Raw genomic sequence first — 12,701 nt, forward strand, 5'->3', positions numbered from 1 at the left:
ATGTAGCGGATTAACACAACTGCAAGACTCTGACACCTAACAGCATCTAGTACTACATGAAAAATTCAGAATATATCAGCATTTATTCAGAAAACCTGCTGCCGATTATGACTAGTTTCAAAGGGAATAAAATCAAACTATTTTATCGGCCAAACGATGAATCACCTGGGTGCTGTTTGATATACAGTTGACCCCCACTTACTCACAGTTCACTATCCACTCGTCCAAATAGTTGCAGATTTTTTTAAAACATTTTTTTCCTTTTCCTTTATCTTTCTTCTTTTTGGGGCAACCAACCTATTCAAGTATTTGGGGCGTTTACAATGGTAATTTTATTTTCCAATTGTAGTTTTAGTTATCTGCAGATATTTGCGGTCCAGCCTTGTCCCGATCCCCCTCCAAAAGCAATGGTCCTCTAGATCTATTCCGGCACAAAGTAGCGAGGCTCTTAAATGACATCGTATGGTTGTCGCTTGTTTTCATTTCTCCATTATCAAATTGTTTTGGTGACACTCGGCTCATCCATTCAACCTTGACCTTTTTTCCTTTTTTTAAGATCACCTGCAATGCCATGAAAGTATTTGCCGAATTGCTGATTTTTTTTTTTTTTTTTTTTTGAGGGGGGGTTGCATATCTGTCACACACAGGTTTCAAATCATCAAACCAATTTTAATATCACTGAGTGACAACTCAATAAAACACAAAATGCAGTTTTCAAATGACATTTATTCAGGGACAAAAAAAAATCCAAACCTTTCAGACCCACTGTGAAAAAGTTACGTCACAAAGTCACTATGAGTAACCAAAAATGTGTCAAAGGTGAGTGCAGCTTCACTAAGCACACCCAAACCTGATTACCACCATACTTATTGAATGAATAAATCACTGAGAAGAAATGAGGGGGGGGGGGGAGTGATTGAAATCCATCAGTCTGGAAAATGTTAAAAGCCATTTCCAAGGCTTTGGGACTCCAACGGATCACTATCAGAACCATTATCCATCAATGGAGAAAACTGGGAACAGTCGCAAATCTTCCCAAGAGTGGACGACATCTTGAGACCTCCAGGCCTCGGTTAAGGTCAGGGTTCATAACTCTACCATAAGAAAGACACTGGCCAAAAATGGCATCCATGGTATAGTTTCCAGGCGAAAACCCCTACTTTCAGTAAAGTAAGTTTCTTTCGGCTTGTCCCTTTCGGGGTTGCCACAGCGTGTCATCTCAGATGAACGCAGATATATGTTTGGCTCAATTTTTACACCGGATGCCCTTCCTGACGCAACCCTTCTCAGGGAGTGGAGGCCCCAGTGGGATACGAACCCGCAAAACCTGGTTTACCAAACCACTGCTCTAACCACTGAGCTACGGGGCCTCCCTGAAAACCCCTACTTTCAGTAAAGAATATAAAGGCTCGCCTTCCATTTGCCCCAAAACATCTTGAAGATCCTCAAGACTTTTGGAGAAACAGAGAAACTTTTTGATAGGTGTGCGGCCCTTTACCTCTGGCATAAAAATGACAGAGCATTTGATGTAAAAAAAAACATCCCAACAGTGAGGCATGGTGGTGGCACTGTGATGGTCTGGGCCTGCTTTGCTACATCAGGGCCAGGACAATTTGCAACAGAAAATCCTGATGCAAGAATGTCCAGCTATCAGTTTGTGCCCTCAAATTCAAGCACTCCTGGATCATGGAGCAGGACAGGGATCCAAAACACACCATATCCCAAACACTTAATTTTAGTTATTGCTCCCAAGAGTGGCACAACCAGTTCATGGGGCAATTACCTTTTAATTTTAAACTGTATTTTCTATTTCCTTGGGTTGTCTTTCAGTGATATCCAAAGTGCTTTGATGATTTGAAACATTTGTGTGATATGCAAAAAAAAATAATAACAATCGGAAATCAGCGCAAATACTTTTTCACACCACTCTTCATAAAATATGTCATTAGGATTCGTGAAAGGGGATCAAAAAATTATATTTACTATCTTTCTGACATTCCTCTAAAAGTCACCACTTTCCCCATTCTAGACCAATCAATTTTATGAATAAGTTTCACCCATTAAAAGACCCTTAGCTTTTATCCATCCATCCATTTTCTGTACCGCTTATCCTCACAAGGATAGCGGACCCACTGGAGTCTGTCCCAGCTATCTTCGGACAAGAAGCGGGTTACACCCTGGATCGGTCGCCAGCCAATCACAGCCCTTTGCTTTTAGGTTTGACTCATTTGAGCCACTTACACCACTTTTTTTTTTTAACAAAACTTTCTTCAATGTTTGTCACTGTTACTGTCACCTCAGCATCAAAACTTGGACAATTTGGATCTACTTCATTATGTTAATCTTCATATTCATCTGCATTTTTTTGAATGATTTAATAGAAGATAGGAGACAAGCAGACCTTTACATTCAGAACATTATGTACATTTGTTATTGTTGACGTTGTCAAATCAATCATTATTTTTTTTTTTATCCTCGCATTCCATCTACACAGCATCCACATATTTGAATTTCTACGACTTTGTGCTGAGTAACTGGAAGGTATTTGCAACTCCAGTATTATTGTAGAAGTTTCAGTCACCTAGGCGTTATATTGAACTGGATAGAGTACATAGTCTTCATCAGATATGCACAAACGTTAGTAGACAGATTTTTTTTTTCTCTGTATCTCATTCATTGCTTCAAACATCCGTTGCATTGTTGGATCATGAGAAGGCTGAAAAAGAGGCAGTTACTGTTGTACAACTGTTGCTACACATAAATGTAGAGGCCACTATTCAACAGGCGTTAACTACAGCTGTCATTGTGCTCCAGTTTTTGTATTATTGTTCTATAGACGCGCGGCAGTTACTCAATCACTATTTTCATTTCATTGCAAGAAAACCCTACACCTGAAAGAGCTTTGTAAACACAGGGCGACCAGTTTGTGTTACAGGAAAGTTTTGTGTACCTGTGGGTGTGTTATGCTTTGAGTTATTCCTTAATTAAGCATGTTTGTTCCTCTAAAACTGTGTGGTTTGACAATAATGCAGTGTACCGATGTTATCTGCATTATGGCAGTGTTTTTTTTTGTGCATTCACTTTGACTTTTTTTTTTTTTTTTTAATCTTGAGTTTGAAATTCGCCACGTGTTTGACAGTTTTGTTTGTTGTGCTTTCATCAGGCCAAAGCAGCCAGCGGCATAAAAGGCCTGTTTCACAGAAACCCAAAGCAGGGCTCCCTCGACAGCCATGCTGCTGCACAGCACAGTCGTAAGCAGCCGTTTGGTGCCCACCTACTGCGGCGCACTGCCAGCGCACCGACCAAAGGCCAGCCCAAAGTCCAGAAGGGCCTTCCTGAGATCACCATCAACACCAAAGACTGCAACTCTGAGGGCACGAGTGAGGACCGAGAGTCTGAGGGCAAGGCCTCTGCCTCCTCCTCTCACCAGCCAACACCACCACAACTCCGCAATGGCGATTCACTGGCATCCGGCCAAGCCAAGGGCCAATGGGAACACCCTGACACCAATGGGAGTTTTCACACCGAGGGTAAAGGTAAGAACCCTCGTTTCGCTCATCGGCGTCCTCTGAGTGAGCCTCTGAAAAGGGCCAGCCGACTCCGTTTTCACGAACCAGATATGAAGCCAGGAGTTTTTGCTCGAGTCTCACTGAACAGCTCCGGCAGGGTGGGAATGTCTACTAACTGTATCACATGCGTGCTTGGCTCCAAGGAGAGTCCAGACGCGGAAAGAAAGAGTTGTCTTGAGAAAAAGCAGGGATCAAAGTCCAAATTGGCTGATGAGCAAGAAATACATTGTTCAACCGAGCAAGTCTTTCAGCCACAGCCTGCAGTTCATTGCCAGCCAAGCGTTTCTCAGCCAGACTCACAGTCACTTCCCCACTCAAAGGAAGCCCAATTTCAGTACTCATCCCAGGCTTTCCTGCGACCCAAGCCGTTCCCAAGATCCAAAGCCAGGCAAACGCTGGCTGCCCAGCACATTCAAAGTCTGCCTGACGCATCACAGAGGAAAGCGTTGTCTTGCAACATCCCCCGGAGACGCTTTCCCAACACTGTCACACCAGTGCAGAGCCTCACACCAGATTGTAGCACCAATCAGCTTTGGCATCAGGCGACCGTAGCCAAATATGGTACAGTGCGTGGCCCTGCGTTCATCCCATTCGCAAACGGCGATGGGAATCAAAGACTCTCGCTCAGTGATGACAGCAGCAGCTGTGACAGTTTTGGCAGCCTGAGCAGCTTTGACTCCCTCCCAGTGTTGCCTCGAAGTTCTGTCCTTGACAGCCGCAAGAGGGCGGTGGGGACTCTTCAGCGGGAGATGAATGCCCTCTTTTCCCAGAAATTGGAGGAGTTGCGTCATAAATCCCCTCTGTTCTTCGCTGGTAAGATGTTTAGGAGGCATAGTGTGCAGCTGGATGTTGTGTAGTGAAGACAATCTTGTTTAGTTTTGCTCAGGTAGACCCCATAGCTTCCGAGAACATCCATGTATTAATCCTCCGAAATGTCGTCCTAGTGAGTATACACCTCAGCATCCTTTGTCCAAAAGTGCTTCATTTTCACGTCCTCCTAGTTTCCCTTGATATGAGCTGATTGAATTTTTTTCCCCAAAAAGTGACCAAATTCCTGTTCTTTCCACGAATATTTCATTGATATTGTGTTTCTCTTTGCCCAAAATACGCAATATGCCCGTCAGATAACACAAATGGTAAGTTTTGAATTCAGTATCAACAGAAGTCATCTTTGGGAAACGTTTAAGGTCCTTTTGGCGTTCAGTTAATTTTAACGAGGAACATTGAGGCAAAGATTCTCTGACTTCTTTTTTTCTGGATTTTGGGGTTTGACATGCACGAGGGGTATGTTTGGCATAAGACTGTATTTTCAGCATTGGAACCATTGTTAATTATATTTCCATGTGATTTTCCCCCTCTTCTGGAAGCTTTTCCTTAGCCTCCATCTCCTCCTCCTTCCAGTTTTTGCTGAACTCCTTTTTCCTGTTTTTCCCTTTGCACGCTCTCTCTGTACCTAGTGCAGAAATGAGGGGATGACCAGAGCCAGGTAAACCTTCTCAATGCACACAACCTCAAATACTGTATATAGTATTTAATTATTTATTCATTTTGCATCTTCGCCCAGAATTCTCTCCATTTTACCCTCCTTTTTCCTCCTGCCCTCCATTCATTTTGAAGTGTTTTCGCAGGTGCTTTTATCCATTAGAGTTCGAAATGTATAATTGAAAATGGATACTTTCTCTGAATGCTCACATGCTGTGGCACAACACAAAATCATATTAGTGGAGAAAAAAAATGAAAGTTATGTGAATTTTGCCCTTGTAATTTGATAGTGCCAATGGACCAGATAAGATGCACTTGTATGACGAAAAAGATGAAATGGAAATGACAACACTAAAGTTAGGTTAAACTGAGTTTTCTCAGTCTTTTGGAGACAATGCAAGAGCCATTCACGTGAATCTGTTTATTTTATTCATTTATGGTCGAGTATTTTTTCACTTAACTATGTGGTGTTTTGTTATGAATAATTTTTAAATGGTTAATCCAGTGCCAATGGACGTTTCCCATGGCGACCTTAACCTCCTCCCTCTTAGCCATGTCCCACAAGCTTTCAAAATGGCAATTGAACAGAACATTCTCTATCGCGTATTCCAGATAATATTGGGGTATGTTTTTTTTTTTTTTGCCAAACTTTTCCAAGAGAGTTCTACAGAGAGGTCTCAACTATTTCATGCAAGGATCTGTACACGGAATTAAGATTTTGGAGGGAGCAGGACGCAATGTTGGTGTAATAGCGAAACGTTGGCAATCGATGCAAAAAAGTTTGCCTCACAAACTTCATATTGAAATCCAACAGGATAAAATAGTGGAATCATACTGCACGTGTAAAGCAGGGTGAGTACTTTTTTACTTGGAAAAATCATGAGTAATATCATTGGTGTCTTGAGAAGTGAGTGCATGTATTCATTTGACTTGGCTCGTAATCGAACCCAATGCTCTGTCTTGAAATTCTGATGTGAAGCAAATGGGCAACTAGATATTTCTCTTGCATGACATGGCGCATTTACGTATCCCTAACCCGACTTTTGGGCATAAAACATGACACTTCGTTCAGCAAGTCATTGATACGCTAACAAAGTGAAAGTTGTTCTCCTGCAATGTATAAAGTACTGATAATTCAATCAAACTCAGAGAAGATACTTCTCCCTCACTTACCTCCGAACATACAGCCTCGTGTTTGTTGATATTGTCCACATTTAGTTGTACGTGGGCTCTTCCGCGAGCCTTAATCCATCGTAGACACTTCGTCAACTGTGTTTTAGGCTTTGGAAAATGAATCAACCGGGCCCCTTGTAACCGAGCAGGATATCTTTCATCACAAGTGCACGTTCCCCAAGCTCATCTGAGGACCATTTTTTTCATAACATTAACATTTCCAAGCACACACTACTGACAACCAGTATTCCTTGTGGGCCAATATGGCGGCAGGGGCGTGTCAAGCCAGGGGTTAAGACAATGCGGCTATCTGATGGGCTATTGTTGTACAAGTGATTGACAGGTTGGAAAGGTCCATTGGCCTCACTGTTCCAATACTTTTGGAGGGAGGTTAATCTAACATGTTTGAAATATTCTGCAGTTATCCCATGTAGAATCTTAACCGGTATTCCACTTGATTACTTATGCAGATATAAATGCAATGAATGTTCAAATAATGAAGTTTATGATTGTTCTTTCCCCTCCCTCCCAGTCTGTTCCGCAGTGCAGAGCCCAACTCCTCCACTTCCATTTCCTCCACTAAATGTTGAGAATATTAAGGAGACACATTACATCTTCTCTGCCACAATTCCTGAGGACAGCTTTTCTTCACACCATTGCTCATCATTGCTGCGGTCACATTCCACTTCAATGGATGCTGAATCCCATGTGGCACCAAATCCAACTCAATTGCCCAACAGTCATAGTTCATTGAATATAGATGACTTAAAACTCAAAACACTTACTCGAACGAGGTCTCTCCCTGTGACGACCCTTCCTGAAAAAAGTATCCAGATGGAGTCCACCCAAGGTTCCCAAACAGTCAGAAGTACTCAGTCATCTTTGGAACACACCAAAAGCCAGAGAGAAAACCAAGCTTTGGCAGACCAGACAAGCAGTGTTGCAGTGTTAAAATGTGAGCCCAAATTAGAAAATTCTGCTGCAGCATTACCTACTGAAACTCCTGCGAGTGCATCTCAAGCAACCCAGGCTGGCAGAGCAATCAGCAATGCGTCATCATGCGCACCAGTAAGAAGAACAAAAAGCGACGGCAATGTTCCCACGAGAGGCCAGTGGATAGTACCCAAAGTATGCACAGATGCTACTATAAACGACCGTATTTGGAGCAAGCTCGAGACGGGCAGCCATCGAGACAGCATGTCCTCATCCTCCAGCATCTCTTCTAGTGACACTGTCATTGACTCATCCCGAGTCAACCTGGCCAGAAAGAGTCTTTCCAAGTCAAGCCTCCCTTTCGAACCCTCCGGTTCCAGTTGCCACCATTCAACACGCATTTCCTTTGACGGCCCACAAGTCAACAGAAGCAAGTCGAACCCTAATCTTATGCAGAGTGAGGATTCCGGAGATGTTTTCACGTCCCCCAATCTGCAGAAGCGCCTTGTGTCTCCAGTTGACCTGACAAACAGACCGACTCAAAGAAGGCATACCTGGAGCCAGCTCTTCATAGAAGGGCTAAAGCAGTCATCATCCAAGACTTCATCAGCTGCTCCAACCTCAACGTCTCTGTCGCTCTCCAAAAGCCTTGGGGATCTCACATCGGATGACATTTCCTGTAACTTCAACAGCAAGTACCGCAGCATCAGTCGGAGCATCATCATCAGATCTTCCGGCGAGCACCTTCGAAAGGGCGGCCCAGCAAAAGCCCAACCAGAAAATGACCTGACGGAGCAGCTCCGGAAGCTGACTGACGTGGAGCCCCTCAAGGCGAGCGACTTTGCCACCGAAATTAGACCGAGCGAATACCAAGAAGAACCTATTGATGAGCCACAATCAATTCGGAGGTCATCTTCCAGGAGTCAAAGCCGGGTGCGTTATATTGCGAATCGGGCTAAGAAGGCTCAGGAAAGGCAAAGGCTCCAGAGCTTGATTCAAGCCAATACAAGCTGCGACCATAGTGATAACATCAATGGGACGACCGCTTGCCCCATTGAAGAGAGGGGAAATCCTGAAGGGGCATGTTTCATCTCAAGGAGTCCCTGTGCCAACCCAAGCATGGTCAGTCTGACTACGTTGTTGGACTCTCCTTTTTCAAGACAGTTCCCTACCTCCCGACAGACTGAAAACAGTGAAGTCCTTTTCAAGCTTCGACTTTAGTAACCGGATACCTTGAAATCAACATGCCGTTTCACACACAAGGAGAGATCCACTTTATCAAAAGGTTTAAAAAAAAAAAAAAGTTATTTTATATATTTTACTTCAGAAAAGGTAGCATCGTTCAAGAAAATATGAGATCTGGATTCAAAAATACAGAAATGTATCTCTCAAAGGAACGAATAAGAGAGCCCTGTCAATCCGCACCAAATGACCTGATGATATTATGAGTGAAAATTGTATTTTAAAACGAAAAACATCCAGTAGCAATATGTAGAGGCCATCTCTTCCACTCTTTGAACTCGGAAATGTGTAGTCGGAATTTTAGAAACATGATGGTAAGATTCTTATTTGTAGCCCATCCATCAAGCAATATTATAAGAGCAGTGGCATTGCTATCATGTAAAACATTACGTGCAGTCTTACGCTAAACGACGAGCTCATGTCTTAACTGCTGAAAAAAAATGAACTATGTTCATATATTTCCAATGCAAGATGAGTTATTTATACAATAGTTTGTGTATTGCTTTAATGTAATGCGACCAAGCTGCCAATTTTCTGCTAATGATTTTGACGTGTAGCATGTCACAGCAATGAGAGAATTACTCCTTTTTAGCCCCTTTTAGTTGACCGCATGTGTTGTCTGCACTCAATTATTTATCCCATGGCTGAGCTTTATTTTATAAAGAATTTTTTTTTTTTTTTTTTTTTTTTTGTATTAAGATGTTTAATGTCCCAGACTTTTTGCGGGACACTTATTGGTGTTCCCGAGAGAATCACATTGTAATTTGTTCTGCGTGGTCCATGCTACTAAAACAAAGCACGTTCATTTGTTGGCCTGCTGCACAGTTTGTACTGACATGCCAGTTATTTGTGCAAACATTTTAGGAACGATATTTAAATACAGCAATGTGTGATTAAATGAATAAATTCTAAACAGTACTTTAAAGGTCCACTGTCATGAAATGCATGATTTTTAGTATGTTAATGAAAAAACAGCAGCCGGTATGAACCCATCCGTTTTTTTCCCCACAAAACGTGATTTTGACTTATGGCTTTTTGTAACTCCCGCCATGAAAATCCTCTCAAGGGATTTGTTTTCGACAAGAAGCAGGAAGTGATGTACAGGGCAGGAGCGTACTCAAGCAGTCTCTTCTATTTATACTAGTTTTACCTGCTGGAAGGTAGCTCATTGTTCTTTCGAGAGCTTCGTCGGTTACAAATGACAGGTACGTGTATATACAACTACTAAAAAAAAAACAATAGTTGGGGGGGCGTAATTCGTAAGTCAGGAGTGCTAAATGGTTAGATGTGCGCATTGGAAGGTTTCTGTGCAGCAGGCACTGAAGGACAGCCTCCGCAGGCCTTGTGGATCGCCACCGGCCTTGTCACGGCTTCGGCCGGGGTGGCTTGTTCTCGGCGGCAGGCCGCGGTGGCTCATCTCCGCCGCGAAAGTGGATCGGACGAGGAGGCGGTTTGGCCGCAGCGTCATCGTCGCTCACGGGTGGGCGGCGTTGTTTTTATCACCGCCGCGCGGGGGTGGATCGGGCGAGTAGGTGGTTTGGCCATGATCCGCATATCATCTAAATATGACTCGAAACGATAGGGTAATATTGCATTGGTCACTTCACTCAGTTGTGAGATGTTCTCTTCTTCTAAAAGAGCTACCGTGTCAGAAGGGGCGTGTTTGTCTCCCATAGTTTGGGCCACAGCGTGTTTTCAATGGGCAATGTCTGGGGTGATGTCACAGACAGAAGATGCAGCCAATATGGCGACCACTCGGATGTCGATTGACACTTCTGCAACTTTGCGCGTGGATGACGCGCTCTCTGCTCATATTTATTTTTTCGTATAGACATTGAAGTGAGTAATGTTATGTATTTTCTATTTTAAAATGTTTATAGGGTTTCGTTCTTTTTTTCCCACATGCTTCTGATAAATGACTAACTGAGGAATGGTAAAATGGCAATCCAGAATTTAGTGGAACCTCTGAGGTTGAACTTCTGAGCCGGGATACTGGTTGACACCCAATTTCTTTGAATTTAAAATGTACTTTTACCAGTTTGGGGATTCACAAAGCTGTATTTGAATTGATTGCAGTGTGTTTTTGTTTGAGCAGCCAGGAGTGGTTCTCTCTTTTCCTAGTGTCCAGTTCCATTAACTCTAAACGTAATGGCTTCTAAACACACTTGCGGTGTTCCAGAGTTGAAGTGTCGTGAGATTTGGCAGTTAAAAGGTGCCATTTGTGCCGTAAGAGGAAGATTTGGGTTAATTGTGCCACTGCTGGGACATTCCACTTGAGAGCGTCCACTGTAATTGAGTCTTATGCAAACTGACGTGGAAGGATTTGACCTTGGATTTGGTGAGTGTCGCTTCTGCTCTAATGATCAACTCTGCTTTGGTGTGTTTAGTTACCTTTGGTAAAAAAAAACCATTTGACCCCCCCTACAGAAGAGTTAAAAAAAAATAAAATAAAAAGTTATTGGGTAGCACAATGGATGTCGATCTGAACCACAAAACTGTCGACTGCCTTGTGATTACTAAATTACTCAAAGTGAATTTGTGAGATGCTCTCAGTTGGAAATCTTGTAAAAGTGCAAATAAACAGACACAACAATGTGTTTACGAATCGGTGTAAAGAATCCTCTCTGACAAGCCCTCCCTTTTTTAAATGAGTGCGTTGCACCACAAAAAGCAATTTAAACCTAAGTTGAACCTTCAATCTTCACATCTAGAAAGGCATGGAGCCACTTCATGCTTTTCTCACGACACTGATTCTTCAAAGCCTCGTCTATTGTCACTGCTTTCCAAAGCGGACGGCCTCCCCTGGCTCGCTGTCACATTCTGCTTGGCCTCTTCTTCAGCTCTGAGAGACTTTGTGAAGCGCAGCATGCTTGTTTTAGCGCTGCAGACTCCATTCCAGACAGCAAAGAAATACAAAAGACAGCTTCATTAGGATTCCAAGACAATCCCGGACACTCTTTTAAGGTTGTATTTATCTGGACAGCTTGGCGCGGCTTATTCTCTCAATTGAAGCCTCCTTCACTGTTTTGCACTTCATGCCTAACAGAATGTTTTGTCTTTAAAAGTGAATGCAAGCGCTCCTCCGTGATGAAGTCACTACTTGTTCCATCAACCTGTTTGATGATACCAAAACCCACAGCAAAAAAAATAAAAAATAATAAAAAAAAAGAAATGACAGCTTTTATGGGGCATGTTCCCCTAATAGAAACACTGCCTCATAATTTTTAAAATAATCACTAAGTTGCGGACTTTATATCAGTCCGTTGGGGTAAAGAGGGAGCTAAGTCGAAAGGCGAAGCTCTCAATTTGCAAGTCGATCTTCGTTCCTACCCTCACCTATGGGCATGCGCTGTGGGTCGTGAGCAAAAGAACAAGAGCACGGATACAAGCGGCCGAAATGATTTTCCTACGCAGGGTGTCCGTGCTCTCCCTTAGCGATAGGGTGAGAAGCTCGGTCATCCGGGAGGGGTTCAGCGTAGAGCCGCTATTCGTCAGCATTGAGAGGAGTCAGACGAGGTGGCTGGGGTATCTGATCCGGATGCCTCCTGGACGCCTCCCTGGTGGGGTGTTCCGGGCATGTCCCACCGGAAAGAGACCCCGAGGACGACCCAGGACACACTGGAGAGACTACGTCTCTCGGATGGCTTGGGAACGCCTCGGCATGCCTCCGGAAGAGCTAGAAGAAGTGGCTGGGGAAAGGAAAGTCTGGGTATCCCTGCTGAAGCGACTTCTCCCGCGACCCGACCCGGAAAAGCGGTAGATAATGGATGGATGGATGGATGGATGGATGGATCACTGAGTTGATAAACATGATCTGTGGAAAACCTTGTGCCCCAATTTGATGTACAAGAAACCACGGGACCTGAGGAGAAAGAGCCAAAAATAGAAAGAAGACGTTTTATGAGATCATTTGTCACACACCCACAGGTGCACATTGTGGACACACCCCCACGGCTTTCATTGACTGTTTTCGTGACGAATGCAAAACCAGCGCTAGGCTTTGCTTAACTGAGAGGAGGCAGGTTAGACCGGGTGTTTGTAATTTTGGAGATGAGCGCTAATAATTAAGAGGTTTGCGCCCAGTGGGCATGAACACCGAAAAATGAAAAAAATGAAAATGTCATCTTTCCTTCCCTTTAAATGTGGTGCACCGAAAGTCTCTTAGATGGCAGAGCAAAGACAACCAAACCTTTCGAAGGAAAAACGTGTTTGGCTCGTGTCAAAGGTTAAAACGTGCAAAGTATGTTTATGAGGAACTGCAAACACCCCTCCTCAGGGAGATGATGTCAATTGGCTGAGATC

General features: G+C 43.4%; 1 protein-coding gene across 1 annotated transcript in view; it reads left to right on the plus strand.

Annotated features, from left to right (window-relative positions):
• Positions 1–9,076, plus strand: part of plch2a (phospholipase C, eta 2a) — a 56,637-nt gene extending 47,561 nt beyond the window's left edge. Inside the window, exons 21-22 of the mRNA XM_061841425.1 lie at positions 3,164–3,536; positions 6,757–9,076. Coding sequence (XP_061697409.1) covers positions 3,164–3,536; positions 6,757–8,378 — 1,995 coding nt within the window. The 3' untranslated portion in view covers positions 8,379–9,076. The remainder of the gene's footprint in view (positions 1–3,163; positions 3,537–6,756) is intronic.
• The last annotated feature ends 3,625 nt before the right edge of the window (positions 9,077–12,701 follow it).

The sequence above is a fragment of the Syngnathoides biaculeatus genome, chromosome 2 (assembly GCF_019802595.1).
Source record: "Syngnathoides biaculeatus isolate LvHL_M chromosome 2, ASM1980259v1, whole genome shotgun sequence".
Taxonomy (NCBI): domain Eukaryota; kingdom Metazoa; phylum Chordata; class Actinopteri; order Syngnathiformes; family Syngnathidae; genus Syngnathoides; species Syngnathoides biaculeatus.